Source organism: Crocodylus siamensis, chromosome 4, assembly GCF_052110815.1.
Source record: "Crocodylus siamensis isolate JL-2025a chromosome 4, ASM5211081v1, whole genome shotgun sequence".
NCBI lineage: Eukaryota > Metazoa > Chordata > Crocodylia > Crocodylidae > Crocodylus > Crocodylus siamensis.
The window spans coordinates 196,873,448-196,895,831 of record NC_143398.1 but is presented as its reverse complement, the minus strand read 5'-3'; the positions used below and the strand labels follow the sequence as shown (position 1 = coordinate 196,895,831).

Below are 22,384 nucleotides of genomic sequence, written 5' to 3'. Positions count from 1 at the left end.
GCTCCCTCTTTTGTCTTCTCTTTGAGTCGGTGAATCAAAAAATATTTTGTATTGTGGCACAGTCTTAATTCAGGAGGCAGAGTGTGTTCTCTATCCAGAATAGCCTATATCCTGGTGGGTAGCTGACTCTTCAAGGATATATGAGATGAGAATTTGAACCCCCCTTAAATACTAACTAGGTAAAAGCTCTATTAATCCATTATAGAACATGTAGGCAGCAGCATCACTATCACTTCCTCTTCAAGTGGCTGAGTTTCAAAAGCAAGTAGCAGCCACAACAGTATTTTGAGTGCAGTAATTTTCTGTTAGTGTATTGTGTGCACTCAGCTCATGAAAAATAAACTAATTCTGAATCCCAGTAGTTTAGGTAAGATCTAGGTACCAAGCTACTCAAAACAGGGCATTTCTGCTCATGCACAGAAACAGACTTCTTGGACACTAGGGAATGTTAGTAAAAAAATAATGTACTTATGGAGTTTAGGCTGAAAAGGGATTATTTTTTGGATCACAGTTTGAACTAGGACAACCAAATCCTAGTGTAGGCATCTAATTACTGTTATGGATCCAAAATCCAAAACTGTAGTCCTAAATAACCAGCTTTGTTTGAATCCTCTTCTATTCTGTACTTCTATTCTGTGCTTTTTTTTCTCTTGATATCAGTAAGCTCTGCAATGCAATTTGTTTACAATGACATTAGTGACAACCACTAAATGTTTACCTTATAAAGGGAAAAAAAATAAGGGAGTACACTCTTGTAGCTAACTTGCAATTTATAAATCCCATGCATGAATTAATTGTGTAGTAGTAAGTATAACAAAGAAGGAAAAATATTAATCTGGACTCCAAGGAAAGGCTCCTTTTGATCACTCTCTACTACATAGCACCATCACCTAGGAAGTTATGATTTAGCTTATACTGTATATTTAAGGCTGACACCCATATATAATAATGAATATGTGGCCTCATAATTACCTTTGTTTCTGAATTTGCTGCATAGAAAGGCAGCCTTCAAAATACACTATAGATGTACACTGTTGCAGCAGTTTTTATCTGAATCTCCAGCCAGCTGGAAACAATTACACAGGTGGGAATTTTTAGATTAATTCAGTAGAGTGTTAACACTGAAGCCTTATACTTACGCTTTCACTCACAGGGTTAAAAGTGTCATTGTTGATCATTACAGCAGAAATGCTGAGCTATTTAATTACTATGATGAAATGAAAGATATTTGGGCTTGGATACTTTGGGGCAGTAGATTGTTGTAGAGTTTTGCTACTGTGAGAAATTGGAAATGTAACATGCTGCAGCATTATCATATTTATAGCCATATCAACAGCCACGCTCAAAGCCAGTTTGCTGGCAGGCTACCTCTCTAATAGAGGTCCAATAGAAAATGTGCCCCTTTATGTTTGCTAGTCAGAGGACACTGGTCTTCTTTTTAGAAAAATATAAAGACTATGCTATGCAGTGATAACCACACCAATATGCCTATTAAAAACTACCAGAAATTAAGTACATCATGTCATTAATCTATTCTGCTCTTCCAGGAGCATTTGGTTCATCGTATACAGCATATACTGCAACACTCATGTATAATAATGAGTATGTGGCCACACAATTGCCCTTGTTTCTGTATTTGCTGCATAGTTTTGCTCCAGAATTTAGGATTTTATTTAAAAAGTGAAGTTACCAGTCCTTATGGTTGTAAAGAGTAGTATTTGAGTTAACAACAGAAACCAGGTATCTTGACTTCTTAGGTATTCTTAGGTATTCTTATACCCTAAACATCTAATGTTGCCTCCCAGGTTATATATGCTTCATTCAATATTTAAATTATGTTAAAACCGAACACATTTGATTTGAATACACTGAAAAGTGAAACAACAGGGCATTGGTGATGCACGTGGGTGCACATGCACCCCGAGCATGGCAGTGCACCCACCTGCAGGAGGTCACTGCTTGCCCCCTCCCTGCCTCACTACCAACATCACTGGCAGCGTCTGCAGGTGGTCCACGATCACTGCTGCCTGCCACCAAAGCTGCCAGTGGTGTCTCCAGGTAGTTGCTGACCACCAGTCAGCACTCACCACCCCTCCCCGCCCCTGCCACTGACAGTGCCACGGCTGCTTGTGGCAACTCCCGGCTTTGCACCTCCATGCTCCCACCATTGCCACCGCCTGCGGGAGCTCACCATGCCCCCCCAGCCTCCAGGGGCAAAGGGCGTTCATGCAACAGGGCATAAATATTCAGCATTTTAACACAGTGAGAATAACCTTTATCTGCTGATAAGGATTTACATTTTTGAAAAACTGCTGAGGTTATCATATGGCTATGAGGTTCTCAAATATAATTTGGCTTAAATGAGTTCATATAATTAAAAAGAAGTATATATAGGAGTACAGGGGGCATTTTGGATTAAGGGAATAAGGCTTCTCTTGACTTTAAAATGCATCATCAGAAATCTAATTGTAGATTGTGATGCACTTTATTTTTATGTGCATGCCTTAAAATAATAAAGGCAGAAAAAGAAGTGATTTTTGACTTTCAATCAGCCTGTGGGAAGCCATGCGTACTTTAGGCCAAATCTGAATGCATTTGCTAAACTGCCTGAAAGCAGGTGCTCATAATAGACTCATACTTATTCAAGGAGTCTCCAATTTCAATTCCAAACAAAACTATGGAACTAATCCTGTATAATTCCCCTGGTCTGCAGAATTGTACTCAGATGCACTATCAAAACACAAAGTGACATAAATTGACAGTAATGAGATGTATGGCTTAAAACATTACCCTCCTGTTTTAAAACAATAACAATATCAGGAACTGTTTTAATCCAAGGAAAACATTTTACTACTATGGTCCTAGAATTTGGTCAATGAGCCTGCTCCTGTTCCTGCTGAAGGATAACATGTAATAATTGGGAACGCTTATTATCACTTTTCAGCTATAGATTTCAAAGCTCTTAGCAAAAGTGGAATAGGGGTAATTATTATCTTCTACTTAAAAATACTTACGCTAGGTCCTAGAGAAGTTAAGTAACTTCCAAGGTTAGTTATGAGGTCAGTAGTGGAACTGGAATGAGAATCCAAGTTTCCTGACGCCTATTATGGGGTCTCCATGGGATCATGTTGCATTTAAACTGTGCGCTAAAAGGTTGTGATTGATTTGTGCTTCTTGCAAGGTTGACTCTTCTTTAGGTACATATGAAAACACCCCTTCCTGGTAGTAGACTAAGGTTGTATGCTGGGGAAGCACAAAATAGAAGTCTAGACAGTGATTCCCTTGGCATGGTCATATCGTTATGGAACAACCAGGGCCTGGGCCTGCCAGTACCTTACCCAAACACTCTTCTGGCACTCTCTGCCAACCTTCCCTCTAATGCTTCAGGTGCTGGGAATCAAACAATAGCTAAGACCATAAGCCCAATTGGGTTTTGTGGCACTTGAATTAATTTTTCATTAAAACATTCAATTCTTGGTGAGAGTTAGTAGGAGCTAGGGGCCTAGTTGGCATTTGTACCTTTTAACATTTCCTCCTAGAAATAAATTGTGACACTTGAAAATATAAAAAAAATGTTGCTCCCATAAACCCTGCTTCTGTTACTGATCAATACAAGTATTCACACCTGGCAAACATTCACTGAACTAATAAAAAGTCTGGAGAAACCTCTAAGTGACTTTAAGAGCATCTTATGAAACAGACAAGAATGTAGTTTCTAGCCAAGAGAGGCAAAAAAAAAAAAAAAAGTATTTATATGCAAGTCTAGAAGAAAGATTTGCCAATGGACTTTGCCAGGGGAAAGCGCCGCTTTGAGCAGATTTAACACATTGACATTACTCACAGGCAACAATACACAGGAGTATTTGCAATATCCTTTAGAAACCATATAAAATGTCCAGCCCAGGATTTTTTCAAACACATCATTGTCGTGCTTCTTACAAAGAGTCCATTCAGAATAACTGAAATAACAAAACCTGTTTTATTGACCTTATAAACAAAGAAAATATTTTTAAAATAATGGGGGGGTTTTCTTCTGAGGTTAAGTTGCCTTTGTCAACTGAAAAAATGCATCACATTAAGTCTCAAAATGTGGCTCTACACTAAAAAATGGCATAAAAATAACATCTTATTCATCAGAACTGCTAACTGTCATAACTTCATCAGTCATATTTGCTTTCCTTAGTAATGTGTTTTTACTGCTTTTTACTTCTACTATTCTGACAGAGCCAACGCAGCTAAAATCGTATAAACCAGATATTATTCTCTCTCACTGCATGCCAGTAAGATTGGGTATTAACTAAGGGCACTAAACCGAACTAGTTTAGGTACCTGAAGAATAATTTAGGCAGACTTTAGGTGCTAAATCCAAAACTGTGGTCCAAAAAGTCCCTGGTCAGGGTATGCACAGATGAACTAGTTACCACAACTGAAAAAGGGATGGGAATGTACTGCCCATATAAATTACTGTATTTTAACTTTCAGGTATTTCATAGATTTCATAGACATTTAGACTGGAAGAGACCTCAGAAGATTATCAAGTCCAGCCCCCTGCCCAAAGGGCAGGAACTCAGCTGGGGTCATAGGATCCCAGCAATATAAACATCCAATTTGCTCTTGAAGGTGTTCAATGTAGGTGCTTGAACCACCTCCAACGGCAGGCTGTTCCAGACCTTGGGGGCTCGGACAGTAAAGAAATTCTTCCTTATGTCCAGCCTGACAGTCTTGCAGGAGTTTATGACCGTTCGACCTTGTCATCCCTTGGGGCGCTCTGGTGAACATACGCTCCCCCAGATCCTGGTGGTCACCCCTGATAAACTTATAGGTGGCCATCAGATCACCCCTGAGCCTACGCTTTTCCAGGCTAAAGAGCCCCATGGCTCTCAGCCTGTTGTCGTAAGGTCTGTTTTCCTGACCTCTGATCACATGCGTGGCTCTTCTCTGGACTCTCTCAAGCTTCTCCACATCCTTTTTGAATTGTGGAACCCAAAACCAGATGCAGTACTCCAGCTGCAGCCTCACCAAGGCCAAGTACAAGGGGAGAATGACATCCTGGGATTTGATTGAGAAGCATCTATGGATGCAAGCCAGCGTTCTGGTCACTTTACTAGCCACAGCATCGCATTGCAGGCTCATGTTCATCTTGTGGTCAATGATGACCCCCAAGTCTCTTTCTTCCGTAGTGCTAGCCAGTGTAGCACAGCCGAGCCTATAAGGAAGCTGCAACTTTTTCTTCCCAAGGTGGAGAACCTTGCATTTTTTTGTGTTAAATACCATCAGGTTCTCGTCCGTCCATTTGCTGAGCCTGTCCAGGTCAGCCTGGATCACCCGCCTATCTTCTGGCATGGATGCTTTGCTTCGAAGTTTGGTGTCATCAGCAAACGTGGCCAGTCCACTTCTGACTCCAATGTCCACATCATTAATGAAGATGTTGAACAATATGGGTCCAAGGACAGAGCCTTGGGGGACCTCACTGGTCACAGGACACCATGATGAGTGACTTCCATCTGTTACTACTCTCTGGGTCTGACCACAGAGCCAATTTTCCAGCCAGTAGATCATGGTGGACCCAAGGCCACAACTGGCCAGTTTCGCCAAGAGGTGATCATAGGATACCAGATCGAAGGCTTTTCTGAAGTCAAGACATATGACATCAATCTTTTCTCCCTTGTCCAGGTGATAGGTCACCTGGTCATAGAAGGAAATGAGATTGGTCAAGCAAGACCTACCTGCAACAAACTCATGCTGGCTATCCCTTAGGATGTTGGCGTTGGCCAGTCCATTAAGGATGGCCTCTTTAATAAACTTTTCTAAGATCTTCCCCAGGATAGGAGTCAGGCTGATGGGCCTATAGTTAGCCAGATTCACTTTCCTCTCTTTCTTGAAGATCGGCACCACATTGGCCTTCTTCCAGTCTTCGGGCACTACACCAGAGCACCAGGAGTTTTTGAAGATCTATGCCAGAGGCTGGGCTATGATGCTCGCCAGCTCCTTGAGTACCCTGGGGTGTAGATTGTCAGGGCCAGCTGACTTGAAGGTATCCAGCTTCTCAAGGTGTCCCTTCACAAGGTCAGCATTAATGGAGGGAAGGGGATCTCCCTCACCCAAACCTCCCTGTCCTGTAGTGGGCAGGGCGTCCCATGGGACTGATGAAAGATGGACGCAAAGTACCCATTTAATAGGGTGGCTTTTTCCTGGGCATCAGTTGTCAGTTGCCCCATCAGGTTCAGCAGGGAAACAATGTTGCCCTTGCTTTTTCTCCGGCTCCCCACATATCTGAAAAAGGACTTTTTATTGTCCTTGATACTGGAAGCTAGTTGGAGTTCATTGCAGTCTTGGCTTTCCTGGTTTTCTCCCTGAAGGACTGGGCCAGTGCAGAATATTCCTCCTTGGAGGTGAATCCCATCCTCCATCATTTGTAGGACTTTCTTTTTAGCCTCAGGAGGTCTGCTAGGCCCCTGGAGAGCCAGGGGGTCTGCTGTGTCCTCTTGCTGCCTTTCCTCCAAGATGGAACAGACTTAGCTTGTGCATTGAGGATTGTTCCCTTGAGGAGCAACCTCTCTTCTTGATCCCCTCTCCTTGGGGTCATGGTCCCTTAGGGTCTCACTGACCAGCCTCCTGAGCTTGTTAAAGTCAGCTTTCCTGAAGTCAAGGACTTCTGTGTTGCTGACTGACTTGCCAGCTTTATGGTGGATAGTGAAGGTGATCAGCTTGTGGTCGCTGTCAGCCAGCTTCCCATCGATCACTAGGTCACTGATTAGGTCATCCCCAGTAGCCATGTCGAGCAGCGCTTTGCCTCTCGTTGGCCCATAGATTTCTTGAGTCAGGTAGAGGTCATCCAGCATGATAGGAAGCTTAGTGACCACTCAGATTTTGCTGAGTGATCCTCCCATGAGATGTCTGGGTAACTGAAGTCACCCATGACAACCATGTTCCTGGAGCATGCTGCCTCAGCCAGTTCCCGGGTGAACTCCTGGTCAAGCTCAGGACTTCAGATGGGAGGTCTGTAGTAGACTCCCAATGTTGTATCCCCTGTGCCGTGTTCCCCACAGATTTTAACCCAGAGGGTCTCCAGTCATCCACCCTGGTCACCAAGATCAGCTTGCAGGGACGTGTAGCTTTCCTTAACATAGAAAGCTACATCTCCGCCCCTTCTATCTATATGATCTCTCCTGTACAGGGTATAGCCATCAATACCCATGATCTAGTCATGGGTGGAGTCCCACCAGGTCTCCATTATCCTTACGATGCTGTAATTATTTGTGTTGAGCAGGAGGACGAGTTCCTCCTGCTTAATCGCCAGGGTCCTGGTACTTGTGTACAGGCAGGCAAGTGTCCCCTTGGGGGCTCTTGCCTTGCCCACAGATTGTACCAGGGGTGGGCTCCCTTAAGTGCCTTGGCCTGCTGGCTTTGCAAGGGTTGCTCAGCGGGCCAGCAGTGGCGGTAGTCCCCCCATCCCCCAGCAGGCTTAGTTTAAAGCCCGGTGGACGAGGTCAGCCAGTCTGGCTGAGAAGAGCCTCCTCCCCAGTGGAGAGAGGTGGAGGCCATCTCTTCCCAGCAGCTCGCTGCCTCTCTCACCAAAGAGCAGGCTGTGGTCATGGAAGCTCCTCCAGCTGGTGCACCAGAGACCCCAAAAGGGAGCAGACCCCACTTACCTATTACAGGGTAAGCGCAAGTACACATAGCTGATATGTGGTAAATCTCTACCATCTTAGGTCTGTGGTAGTTAATTTGTCTGTTCATGCCATTAGTGGCCATCTAACTCACTAGATGATTTTTTTTTTTAGTTTAAAACAGGGTTTTCCAACTGGCAGCCTGTGACCCACATGTAGTCCATGAGGGTTTAACATGAGGCCCTCAGGCTCCCATCCAGCCACCACTGTTCCTATACCACTGGCTGCAGCAGCAGCTAGGGTCTTGGGCTCCTCTTCTCTCCCTCAGCTTCTGCTGTATGCCCCCAACCAAAGGAACTGGGCAGTAGGGTGGTGTGAAGATTCAGTTGCTGATTCAATTCGGCAGAGATCTGACCCGATTCAGCGGCCAAATTTCCGAATCTGAATCGAATCAGGAGATCCTTTAATCTCTCTGAATCAAACTGGGACCCTCCGAATCTATTCATAGAGATTTGATGATTTGAATATAGGCACAGCTTTAAATGTTTTTTCTACATACCTCAAGGTACCAGGTGGCTCGTGAATGCTGAGATAGTGGAGCAGATGGAGCATCTCACGGAAGCATGGAGGGATCCCCAGCACACTTAGCAGCGGACCCAGAAGCGGACCAGAAGCACTTCTGGTCTGGTTCCAGGTCCACTGTGAAGTGTGCAGGGGACCTGCCCCCGGCTTGGTGACTGGTGCCTCCTGGGTCTGGGGGGACACCCAGGGTCCCTCCACACCTGATCTCCGAGCCTAGAGGGGCCCCTCACTAGTGCAGCCCCCCACCAGATTATGTGCCCCACCAATTATGTGCCACCCTCACCAGTTTCAAATGGAATAGCCCTCATCTAAAAGTTCCTTCAAAACTTCTGCGTTTAGCATGTGCCCAGAAATTCCCAGTGTGAGCTGCCAGGCCCCCAGCTTTCGTTTAAGCCACATTTCAAACAAGAGACTAAGTGCAGGGTTCAAATTACACTGACTCTTGGGGGCAGATCTGCAAAAAAAAATTAAACCAGTTCATTGGAAGGAGCAATCCAGTCAGAGACCCTACCCTCAGTTATGATTTTCAAATCTTATAGGGGGTCTCTCGTCTCTTATGGGGGGCTCAACCCACCCAAGCTCCATCATAATTCACAACCCAAATGGCAGCACCCAAGTTCCCCAAGACACTCCGTCTAGTAGGTATACTCTAAAGATGCCTTCCACATGCTGAGAGTTCAGCACAAAACACATCATCACTTTCATTGAAACACATGGGCAGAGAAGTCTGCTAACACACCTTTTATGTAGTAGCTTAGTGGGTAGAGCATGCACCCAGGAAGTGACAGATGTGGATTCTTGGATTTCCTCAGTCCTGCATGAAATGTGGATTCAAACCCTCATTTCCAACCTGCTGAAAGAGTACAGTAACCACCAGGCTGTACGGTCATCTGGGTGGGGCTATCTTCCTAACCTTCCTTCTAAAGCTGGGTCACTGGGCTGCAATGAATGATTCATGGGACGAAAAGGAGAATAATTAAAAAAGAGCATTATTCTGTAACTGAGTTGTTAAGGCACCCAAGTGGGAGGAAGAAGACGTTGATTCTGGATGCAGTCCCATAGATTGTTCATGCCTTTTTTAATAAACAGTCATTGGACAAAAAAGATATAAATCTGAGAGCAGGGGCTGGAGCTCATAAATCCATTCATCCAGCTGAATTCCCTAATGACTGAGCAATCAAATCATGTTGCTTCTTGTTTATTCACCTTCTGACCTTATGAATCTTGCATTCTTTACTGCACACTAGTCTGGCTATGACAGAACTAATGGACAATGCTAGTATCTAGCCTAGCCTATAACCTGGTGGTTAGGACTCTCTCCTAGGAGGTGGGTGGTATATTTTTGAATCCCCTAGACTAAGAAGGGACCTCCTACTCCTTGGGGAAGTGTTCTAATTATAAGATGGAAAGGCGCCAGCAATGTTTGTCATCATCAGGGATCTTGGTTTTCCGATAAAAAAATCCAAAATTTTCTGATTAAAAAAACCCTAAAATCCATATTTTTCCATGATTAAAATGAAACACCACTATACAGAGTGCTATTTCATTTTAATCATGGAAAAATGTGGAGATTATTGATAAATATATAAATATAGTGCACCCCCCTGACCCCACCCAGGGTTAAAAGATACATACCTCATTGAGTCAGGTACCCTAATCCTGACTGAAGCAACTATCTTATGTGGCTTCTTATTTTAATTACAGTGGCTTCTCATTTTAATTACAGAAAAATATGGACTGGGGGGGCATTAAATCAGAAATTTTTAAACTTTTTTTTATCACAGAAAACCACGATCTTGGGTCATCACCACTGCCTCTTTTTAAAAGAATAAGACTCATCTTCTGCTCCCAAAGAATACTTGTAGGTAGAGGTGCACCGATACATCAGTCTGATATTGAATCAGTACAGATATAAAGAAAACTGGCTTTATTGGATATTGTCACAATGGGGCCAATAATTTGGCTGATAAATGCCTGTGCTGTGCTCAGCTGTAGTGCAGCACTCAGGCAGGGGGATAAAAGCGGCACCTTGCCCACCCCATGGCTGGTGCCCTGCACTGCAGCTGCTCACAGCCCACGCGGGGCTCCTTTTACCCGCACTCAGCTTTTCCCCAGGCTCCTTTCTGGAGTGGAGGAAAGTGGCCCCTCGCTGCAGCCACTCGTGGCCTGCACAGGGCTGTCCAGAACAGGCACAGACAGCTTCACGTGGGCTGAGTGGCTGCAGCAAGGGGGTGCTGGCCACAGGGTGGGTGAGGGGCCATTTTTCCCCCCCTCATGCTCAGCACCACTTTGTGACCCAGCCCCACTCCAGCCTGGGCCCCGCGCCGGCTCCAGGCTCGCCTGTAGGGGCTGCATGTGGCGACAGCTACTGCAGCGCCCCCCACTTGCTGCACTGGGCAGTGTTTGTCACTGCCACCTGTGGGCTGCCCAGCACACGAGCTTCAGGGGGGCTGTAGCTGCTGCCACTAACAGGTGAGCCCAGAGCAGGCTTGGAGCCCAGGCTGGCAGCAGGGCTGGGTTACAAACTGGTACTAAGAGTGGGGAAAAGCGGTCCCTTGCTCACCCCATGGCCAGCGCCCTGTGCTGTAGCCACTTGTAGCCCACATGGGGCTGCAAGCACTTGCAGCAGGGAGCGCCGGCCATGGGGCGGGTGAGGGGCTACTTTTCCCCACATTCAGCACCAGCTTCTTCCCTGCTGGTGAGCAGGGGATCGGGGCTGTGCACTGCCCCCTGCCTGTACTGTGGGGCTGGGGGGCACTGGGAGTGAGTGGGCAGGGAGCCAGCGGGAGCACAGGGCCTGCTCCGGTGTCCCGGGGCCAGTGCTGGCGGGGCCCAGAGCAGGGTGGCAGGAGCACAGGGTCCCAGCCAGCAGGGGCTCTATGGAGCCGGGCCAGCTCCCCACTCTCCCTGCTGGTGCAGCCCAGCCTGTGCCATGCTTTGGGACCCACCGATGCCAGCCCTAGGACATTGGTCCCAAGACATTAGGACATTGGTCCCAAGATGGTGACCAGGGGGTGGGGCACCTGTCATGGGGTGGGGCTACCCATGCTGCCCTTGACAGCCTGCCAAAACTATTCTAGAATTCTAGAATTATAGAAAAAAATCTAGAACAGTTTTTTTATGGTAAATAAAAAGTTAAGTGCATACAATTACTGACACATATTCATAGTCACAGGCTTATAAAATGTGCTCAGATATGTAAATGCCACTGCTTTGCTTTACAGTAAAGATTTGAAAAAGGAGATTGCTGGCATTTCAGTCAGCATTCTTACACACTGCATCTAATTCACCATTGCATGATTATAATTATGTCAGTGGCTGTGTGTATACGTGCGCTTTACTGCACAGTGACTTTTTTACTGCACATTAAAACATCATGTAAAAAACCATGACATTATACTAATGTGCAGTAAAATAGTCTGTGGATTAAGCATCACTAAAAACATTGTGCAAATGCCCTTCTGTGCATTAGCACAGCCTAATGCACATTAATTTAGTATCTCACGCTGGAGGTACTAAATTGAATGCGTATTAGAAAAGGTGAATTAATACACATATAGATGCACCCAGTGTAACTTAACTAAAAGCATTAGCTGGACCAATATAGGAGTGAATCCGGTCCTACTATTTTCAAAACATCATAATAGTCACTTGGCTTCAATTCACTAGGGATATGCACGCTAAATAACACATACCAGGCCTAATATATGTGGTACCATTATTTTTCCCCACCTCCTACTCCAAAATGCTGCCTACTATATTTGAATGCTGTGATACAATATTGAATTCACATGTTCAAGTCAATGATTAAGATTAATAAAACTTATTTTGTGAACTGAATTTCCAGTTGTTACCAAAAAATGATTGGAAGATGAGGTACAGAGCTGCATGATCTGAGGAACAAACTACGCCATATTTCTGTAGTTTACAAAGATATAATGAAAGCAAAAAATACAATTAGCATTCATTCCCACCGTCCTAATTCAGATAAGATTTTCACTGAAATAACTGAAGTCATTTTGGCCTATTAGAAGTTTTCCCTATATAAAAGTATCAGAATCTGACCCCAAAAAAGGATTAAAAGAGAATTTTACCCTATTAGTGCCAAACATTATAAGACTTAAACTACACTTAAATCCCACTATTACACCATACAATTTTTTTTAATTCCAGATGCAACTCTTATGAAAGCATAAGGCTCCTTTACACGTGCAGTGAGGCTACTCCAAATCACTGTAATTACAGTGCATTGGAGAAGACTCAATTAATTGAGGCTGCTAGAGTGTGGTAATTACTGCACTCCAGCAGACTCCAGCATCACTTGTACCAAAGTCCCTAGGCTGAAAAACAGTGGTGGGGGCACTTTAACTAAAGCTTATTTGATGAGCTTTAGTTAAAGTGTCCCCGCTGTCATTTTTCAGTGGGGGGATGCTGATATATGTGATGCTTTGGGCACTTTAATTAGAGCGGCTCTTGGAGCCACTCGAATTAAAATTCATCCCAACAACTCCTGGAGCACGTCTATAAATGCCCATAATTCCAAAGTAACATAACATAGTCTATTCATCATTAAGTATAGGACTTAATTATGTTATCAACTTTAAATTTCCTTAACTCTTATTCGAGAGTTAGATAAAAATGTACTCACCAGTGCCGGTGCCTCTACAGTTGCCATTATTAGAATCCATAGGGAAATCTGGCATGGATTCATAAAATATGTAAAGAAATGTTAGTATTATTAATACTGGATTATTTCAATACAGCCACATTAAAATGCTTAATTTGCTCTAATATTTAGTATATTAAAAATCAAGACTATATCAATTAAAAGGTGTTACAATGTTTTAGAACCCACCCGTTTCTACAGAAGTCAGCATGAAGTGTATTTTTAAACAGAAGCAGGGTTAGGTCTTCAATGCTACGCATTGAAACAAATTCTGTGTTACTTATGGCGAAAAATGGAAAATGTCCCACTTTCATTGGTGACTGTGCATAGTGTGGCATGATCTGGACAACAATGAAAATATGTGCCATTTCAGATGTGAACTTGGTGCACCTCTGAATGACCACATGCTGTTTTTTTATTCAGCTAGATGCTGAAGGACACTCTAGCTTTGATTTCCCCAGTAACAAGAAACAAACAAAGCATAATCATGTTACTGAAGAAAATGCCAAAATAGGCATTTAAAATTTTCCCTTCTTAAAAATGTGCTGATTATTTTGGAAAAGAGATAAGAAACAGAAGAGAAGAAAGGTCAGTATGCCGAATTTCAAAATAAATAAATAAAATTGTGCTTTTGGGAACATCTCTAACTGGAAATGTTTGCCATAATATGTTGCATATGTTCAAATCTACTGTTTATTAAACCACACCAGTGTTTATAGGGTTTATATGCATGTTTTACAATGAAGACATATGAACTGTTGCATATAATGTTTTACACAAGGAAAGGTATAAATATGTCTATGTATAGCAGCATATATAAGTGCCAGCAGAATCAATGAGAGTATTTGTGCCTGTGTGCACTCCCATGTAAACTGATGGGGCTCACTGGGGATTCAGTTGCAAGGTCAGGACTATTATTTATATTTAATAACAGCTTATGACTTACAAATACATACACAATATGTACCTAAATATGGATGTAAGAACCTATCTTTAGGTATCTAGTTTTCTTTTAATTTTGGCTATACATTACTTATTACTTTCTTAATACCTAGCTATACATCATATGGTCTGCAACATACTTCACATATCTGGAGAAATGGAGATAAGACATGAAGTATAAATGTAGATATTGGAATACCACTGTTTGCTTAACTAAAAAAACAAACCTGGCAATACTGAAACTTCAGAATCAAACATCTGTATCAATGTAGTCAGCACAAGGACACAGGAAATGCCATAGCACAATGAAGTAGTTGTCTTTTCAGTCCAATATCCTGTCTCTGACAATGCTTCAAACTATTTGCCTCCTAAGAAACTATCAAATCTTCCCTGTACCTAATTGTACAGTAAAGATGGAAGATTTTTTTTCCCCTGAAACTAGCATATTTACCTGAATCCAAGATGATTTATAATCTCAGATGTCCAATGATGCCCCCCCCATTAGATTCTCTATGTGAAAAACTATACGTATGCTATAATTTTCTATCTAAAGAATCCAATTAATGGAAGATCATCTTAAATTCATCCCCTCTCCTGGAGGAGAAAACCATGGTAGGGGGAGAGAGGCCAGACCCCGACCTCTTGCCCCCATCCCACTATCCTCCCTGCCTGTCCCACTGTCCTTTGCCCATCCCTGCCTCTGCCTGTCTACCCTCCCACTTGCCCCCTCCCATGTTGCCCCCTACTGTCTACCTCCCACCCCAGTGCCTATGCCTACCCCTGCCACATGCCCACTAATGACATGCCCTTTGCCCCCTCCACTTCTGCCTGCCTCGTCACCTCTCCCCCCTCCTTACCTCTGTGCCTGTGCCTGCCCTCCACTCACTGTTCTCCACACTCTGCTTCCCTCTGTTCCCTACCCCTTCCCCCCTCTGCCTGCGTCTGCCTCTTCCCAGCCCTCCATCCCCTGCTCTCCCCTGCTGTCTGTCCCCACCCCATGCCTGCATCCTGCCTCCCTCCCACGACTTACCTTCTGGTGCTCTGTTCTGCTCTGTTCCAGCTCTGGGGCAGACAGGAGTGATGGTGGCCCCAGCCCTGCCCAGACAGGCAGAAGGAGCAGCGGCAGCTCTGGGCCAGGCCAGGTTGGGGCTGGAGAGGCCAAATCTGGAGCAGAAGGTAAGCAGGGGCAAGGGGCAGGCTCTGCAATCTACTTCCAAGCCATATTGTGTGGTGTCCCCTCCCTCCCCTGGCAGCCAGCTGCACTCCCCTTCCTTGCTGCATGAACCACTCCAGCTTGGAGCAGGCAGTGGCTCCGCTTTGGCTTTGGCTCCGAGTGTGAGGCTGAAGCTTGAGCTGAGCCATTGTCTTTCCTGGGCCATCATTCAAATTCAGAAAGAGGGGTCCCCCTGCCCCCGTGGCTTTTGGAGAAAAAAAAACTCGTCTTGGATTTGAGTAAATACGGTAAGTTATTCTTCAGCTGTAACTTATACCCTACTCCACATTCCTCATAAAATCCCCATTATATGTGCTGTACAGAATACATACCTCTCATCATTTTTACCATTTTATTATTTTAACTAGTAAAAGTGTGTCTAATACAATTTTTCACTTATAATTTTTTTCTTGTATCTTATATAAGCTATGTACTTTCAGTAGCATATAGTGTTCTAACTGAGCACCACAAATCAATTATGCATGACATCAAAATGTATTTCTTTATCCAGTTTGAATTTGTATTCTTTAATTTTATGGAATGCTTTTTTTTATCCTTTGCTATAGGACAACATAAGAAGGAGACTTCACGGGGCCTTTTTCAAGCAAGTTAGTCATTGGCTTTTATCATATTTCCCTTATTCCTCTCCCACCCAAACTACAAGTACAAGACCCAGCTACATAGTATATGCTTTGTTTTAGTGTTTATTGTCAGGACACCTCTCTGAAACCTGCAGGAGTTCTTTACGATTCTTATATTCCTATTTAATTCAATTGGTCCATCAATTTGATAATTTCTTCCTATTACTGGAAGCCATATGACATCTTCAAGAAGTTCACAAAATGCCTTTTTACAGATTCTGTCTTAGAGGCTGACAGCTCATACTTGTGACCATGATAATAGTATCCCCTTTTTCAAAAGACTGCCCATTTAATTTTGTATGTGAAGGGAACCACAGAAACAGGGGAGAAACAAAGGCAAAGAAAGAGAACGGAAGGAGAGGGCAAAGACCTTGTCTTTATTAGGAGTATAGTATTGTAGCTATGACAGTCTCCTGGAGATGTACCCTGCTGGCAAAAGACTCCTTCTGCTAATACAGAAAGTCCCTGTTCTCCAAATTAACTCAGCTATGATTTTGCAGTGTAGCTACATATAGAGTAGGGTGTTTGCCTGTTCAAATAGCTCAGTTAAGGGCAAGATTGTTTTTATCATGTTCCTAAGAAACATAGCTATGCCAAAAAAAAATTAATGGGGACCAGGCCTGACAGGAGACAAAGAAAGAGAAATGTTGGTTAGTGAAGGAGATAACAGAAACATAATATTCAGTTTTTTTCCCATATCTTCATTCCCAGGGAGGGAGGAAAAAGAAATACAAAAAAAGAAACATTAAAAAAGAAAATGAAGGACTTTTACTCTTCAGGAAAAAAAGAAAGACTTCCTTAAGCCAAAAACTTAGGTTTTCTGAACTTTGGGGGTTTGTCCTTCAGATCTACATATAGATTTTTCCAGCTCAAAACAACCTCTACAGAAATTGTCCTTTTTTTTCTTTTTAATACAATCTTGGTAGAAAGGCTTTGATACAGTAACACTTCCCTTCCCTTCACTTTAAAAAAAGCTGGAAGAACTCATCTTAAATTTACATGTTATTAAAAATTCTCCATGGGTAGGTACAGACATCTTGGATGTTAGATCGAGTTAAAAATGGCCACCTGATCAAAGGCAAGTCATAACATGGGAGGGCAAGTGGGAGAGGGGCAGGGGGGCAAGTCAGGTCAACAAGGGGGATTGGGGGCATCAGGGGGCAAGTGGAGTCTGCTAGAGGGCTCAAGGTACAAGCCAGGGGGACTTGGCTGGGGAAGGGGGGCTATCAGGGTCTGTGGGAAGGTTTATGAGGTCCAGAAGGGTTTGGCAGGATCCAGAGGTCTAGCAGAGTCGGGGGGGGGGGGTAGGGGGTAAGGGGAGATGGGGAGCCCCGCCCCCTCCCAGACAAGTAACTCACACCCAGCCAGCCAACCTCTCCACCCTAATCCTGCCCACCCCTCCCCCAACTCCAGTGTACATCAATGGGCTCTCTGCACCAGAAGCAGCTTGCAGAATGGGAGGAGGGGAAGGGGTTAGTGGGCTGGGGACAGGGGCTGGTCTGTAAGGAGGGGTCATCCCTCAGGGGTGTGGGGAGGAGCTGAGGGGCACACACCTACTTCCAGTCTAGGTATAAGTAGTTTAAAGTAAGCTGCCTATACCTAAACTGCATGCAGAGACCTCTTGTGCCAGTGACATGGGGAGGCAGTAGGAAAATCACAGCTCTGGACCTGGGACCAGTGACTGTGCTTTCCCAACCCCAGGCCTGCACTGGGAACTGTGCAGAAGTTCAGCTAGATCAGTCTCATTGGACCTGGTCTAAGTTAGACTACCTTGTAAGTAAGGTTAATTTAAATTATGGCAGCCACTGTTAGACTGATCTAATGTTCCTGAACTTCTGTACAGTTTGCATTTTGATCCCTAGCTAGGTGAACCTAAGTGTAAGGTCTGCACCTGAGCAAACTAAGATCAGGTGGCCATTTTTAACATCATATGTCTGTACCTAGTCTCGTCCAGATCTCCAGAGAATGTTACTAGTATTTTTTCTGCAATTATCACTTTACTAATAATCATTTTCACAATGTGGTAAATGTATAGAACAGATTTTAAACATTAGGTTAGAACCTGCTACTGAATCTATTTGGTCACCCTCTCCCCAGAATTGATCAGAGTCCAATTGGCTTTGACAGAGTTCTGGGTTTGACAGGATCTGGGTTTTCTGTTCACAATGGAGAAATGCAGTAAAACCCAGATTTCTCATTTAAAGTAGAAAAACCCAGATTTTCTCCTTTAAAGGAGGAAAATGTGAGAACCGGTGGGGTTCTCCTTGCAGGCTGGCAGAGTTCCAGCCTGCAAGGGGCTGGGGGGAGTGAGAGGAGGGTGTCACGCGCATGTACACATAAAAATGGCCGCCAAGCAGCCTGAAAAGCCACTCCCCACAGGCAAGTCTGGCAGTGGGCGGGGGGTGCAGAAATTGAAGACTCCATAGTGAGAGAGGAAGGGAGGTGGGCAGGGCTGACGCTGGGGCTATTGCCCACAGGGCTTGGGGCTGCAATGCATGGATGTGGGGCCCTGACAGGGAGCAGGACAAGGCTGCAGGCAGCACCCCACTGCTGTGTGCACTCCCCGAAGGTGCATGGGGGGCACATGCCCCCCAGATTTGTATTCGGGGCATGGACAGGGTAGACTGCCCACTGCAGGTTCAGACTCCCCACCCTGCTGCCCTCTTTTGGGGCATCCATGGCCCAGTGGGTGGGACGCAACACGGCAGGGCAGAGTGGCACAGGGAAGCCGAATGCTGCTGCCACAAGCCCTGTACCACCATGGCGAGGTGTCCCCTGCCCACACAGAAGCAGTAAGGGGCACAACTTTGTGCCACCACCCCCACTGCTGCCAGGCAAGCAGTGGACATGTCACCATGGCCGTGCAGGGCTCGCAGTGGTGACATCAAGTTTCCCCACCCAGCCCCGCTCTGCCCTACCCTGCCACACTGGGTCCTGCTGGGCCACACAAGGCCTAGGGGGAGGGCAGCAGGGCAGGGAGCCTGAGCCTGCAGCAGGCAGCCCACCCTCCCCACCTCACATGGGCTCTACCTGTGGGGGAGGGGAAGCCAGGCTCCACTCTGCCACAGCAGCTGCTGCCTCCCACATGTGGCAGCCAGAGCTTGGGTGCTGCTGTAGGGCACCAGGGGCTGCAGGTCTGGGTCCGTGGCCTCATAGTTCTGGCAGATGGGGGCCCCACCAGCACAGATGGGGGTAACAGGGATGTGGTTGGGGAGTGAGGAGCACCAGCAGGGCCCAGGGGCCTGTGGGTGGAGAGTGAGCAGCACTGGCAGGGCCAGGGGGCTATGGGTGGGGAGTGAGGGGCAATGGCATGGGCAGGGCACCAGCATATTAGGGCTGCTCAGCACCACAAAGCAATGAGGGGGACAGCTGGAGCTAGACCCACGTCCTCGTGACCTAAGGGGGCACAGGGAGCTCTGATTTTCCATGATAAAAAAACCCAAAATCAAACACCAATATTTATAGGTATTTATAATCTATTTTATTATAGTGATTAAGGCTTTGGTAAGCTTCTAAAGTGCTTTAAAACTGTAAATATATCAATAAAACATTGTGTTCAGATGATACCTATATATATAGTGGCATTTCATTTTAATCATGGAAAAACATGGATTTTGGGGGTTTAATCAGAGAATTTGTGATTTTTGTCACAGAAGTTGTGATTTTTAAACAGAGAAAACCAAGATCCCTCATTATAACTAGGAATAAATGTCATGAAGTGTTTTAATAGCTTTAGAACCCGTGGGACCACTATTCACTACTGTGTGACTTAAGTCATCATTATTGCCTTACTTTTATAAGTCTGTAACAGCCATTTCGTTGTGTAGCAATTCTAACTGCTTTTTAACAAGATTTGATGTTCATTTTCCTGTCTTATTTATAAGGGGCCATATGCTAGGAGGAGGAGGTTTAAAGCTAATTGGGAGAATATTTGAGCTGTTTTCTGAGATAGAATACATTCTGACCAAACAGGGTTGGAACCAAACAGAATGTCATAGGAAGGTTTTGTGTGTCCCTGATTCTGATCAGACCCTATCACTTCATTAACCAATTAGCCTTGCATGTACCTAGTCCTCATCTCACTATTAACCAGTCAGACTTCTGTGTGTTGATTTCTCTCATTCCTGTCCCAATCAAGCTTCTGTACACAGACCCTTATCCACCAAGTTCTAATTAACTGTGTTTATGAGCACCTGTACCCCATCAGTCTAATTAGTTTATATTTAGAATACATATAGCCAAGGTTAAGTTGATCGAAATACACAATGATACAGGCATTCAGAAATGTTAAACTGGGCATAAAATAACTTAAATTGAAATTCAGTCAACCCGATCTCACATGTATTCACAGCATTGCCCTGGGGCTGAGAAAGCTTAGTCACTCACCCTAGTCCTGCCTTCCAACCATGACTGCCCCCCCCATACTCCACCCTCAACTGGAAAACCCCACTTTGTAGACCTACCAACCCCCTCAAGGACCCCACCAATCCTGCCAACCCCCCTAGACCTGCTACCCCCCGCCCCAAATCTTGCCGATTCCTCCCCACGCCCTGAGTTACTTAATGCAGTTTCCATGTGCGGCTCCTGTAAGTGATGAACACTAGAGGTGCAACAATACAACAGTCCCATATCGGATCAGCCCCAATATAAGGAAAATTGATAGCATTGGCAATTGGCTTTTTTTTGGCTGATGTGGTCAATAATGTCACCAATAAATGCCCTGTATAAGTATGCAGCTGTAGTACAACACACAGGCAGCCAAGAGCACAGCCCAGCAACATGGAGAGCAGCACCCAGCTGGTAAGTCTGTCGTGGGGAAAGGAGTGGGGGGAGGGAAGGGACATGGGGGGGCAGAATGAGGCCTCTGTGGTGAGAGAAGAAGTGGGGCTGGGGTAGGGGCAGATGCTGCCCAGCTAGGGTGGGGTGGGGCAGCTTGTCTGGGGAGCAAAGGGAGGGAGGGGTGGCTCCCGCTTCTATATACACCCCAGGGGGACATGGCAGGCACACATCCCCAGATCTGTGCACAGGACGAGGGCTGCCGCTGCAGATGTGCTGAGCTCTTCCTGGGGGGTTGGGCCAGGGCTACTCTTGGGGCAGGCAGTGGTGGGGCTGGGAGGGGGGCTACAGTGAATTTGGGAGTGGCTGCAACCTCCCCATAGGCCCCTTCCCAGCACCACCATCACCCATGCCCAGTGTAGCCCTGGCCCAGCACCCCCACCAGGAAGAGCTCAGCGCAACCCCAGCCTGCAACAGGAGCCCACCCTCACCCCACACACAGATGCAGGGGCATATGTCCCCCATTCCCTCCCAAGGTGCAAGTAGTAGTGAGAACACCACCCCGCACCGCACCTCCCCAGACAAGCAGCTCGTGGCTCCATCCTGTGCCCCACCCCATTCCACCCCGGCAGTGCCTGCTCCAGACCCAGCCCCACTCCTGCCCCCACCACAATCTGCCCACCCCATGCCCCTTCCTTCCTCCCATCCTTTCCCCCACAACAGACATAACAGCCAGTTGCTACTCTCCATGCTGCTGCATATCAGCAACTGAATCGGTTTTGGCCAATATGGCTCATTAAAAACCGGCCATCTATATTAGCCCAAAAACTCAGTGCACCCCTAGTGAACACATGTACCCAGGGAGCGGGAAACTGCTGCCTAGTAAAGTAAGCGACCTACACCTAAACCACATGCAGAGAACTCGTGTTCACACCCCCTAGACTCCATCCATCACACTTAGATGTACAGTACATAGATTCTTAAACATAAAAAGAGTAATAACTAAAAAAAATTTTTTAAATAAATGTAAAAAAAAGAAAATCACTGTCCTGTTGCTGCACTTTTCCTTTGGATCTGTAACTCTGCCAAGTAGCCAATTTTTTCAAGAAATCTCTCTCAACTACGAATAGAAGGACTACAGAGAGGAAATTTCAGCCACTGCCCAAATTAAAAGGCTTCCTATTAAAATGTTATTAAAAGAAATAAAACAAAACTGTTTAGAAAATTCAAAGGATCTAAGAGCTATCCCATGTGTGAATCTTCTGACTAACTGAGTAACAATTTTTGGAGGAAAAAAATATCCTTTTAAAAGTCCATTTTCAATATAAATGAGCACCTCAGTAACACAGTACTTAGATAAATGAAAACACATATTGAATTAACTTTTACTAATAAATGAAAATTACGAGTTTCAAACTAAATGTAGATCCTCATTTATGTTTAAGATGTGCATGGCACAGACAAATCAAAAAGTACTCCTGAATAATGCAAAGCCTTACCACTGCCAGGGACCAAAACCTTTCACTTTAAAATAATAACAATGACTTTGTTATATGGCCTCCTGCCCTTTCTTACACCCCCTCCTAACAAATCAGTGTTCAGTGGAAATATGTAAAAATCATTGAAAAAGAGTAAAACAGAAGCCATTTTTATACCAGTTGTACAAAATAATCCAAGGATCAAAGTTTGGGAGAAGGGTTTGAAAAAAGGAAAGATGTAATTTGGTAGAAAGTATTATGAATGAATATCTTGTTTATGGTTTAGTAAAAGAGGAAATCCAAAAGTAACATGATCTTGATTGTCAATGCAATTAAAATAACACTGCCCAGCCATTACTGAAGCCATTTCAGGAACACTACTGGAAACAGCAAAACCACACTGGGGGATTGTTGTTTTGAGACTTTCTTCAATTTTTTTTCATACATTAGGAAGTGCTGGCTAAGAAATCTTTCAA

The 22,384-nt window shown here is 44.9% G+C and overlaps 1 protein-coding gene across 2 annotated transcripts in view; it reads right to left on the bottom strand.

Moving 5' to 3' along the window:
- The window catches only part of FRZB (frizzled related protein), a 46,938-nt gene that overhangs the window by 13,542 nt on the left and 11,012 nt on the right, over positions 1-22,384 (bottom strand). Inside the window, exon 2 of one of the 2 annotated variants that reach the window (XM_090045288.1) lies at positions 12,841-12,888. The exons of the other annotated variant lie outside the window; for it this stretch is intronic. Coding sequence (XP_089901414.1) covers positions 12,841-12,888 — 48 coding nt within the window. The remainder of the gene's footprint in view (positions 1-12,840; positions 12,889-22,384) is intronic. 2 annotated transcript variants of the gene reach the window in all.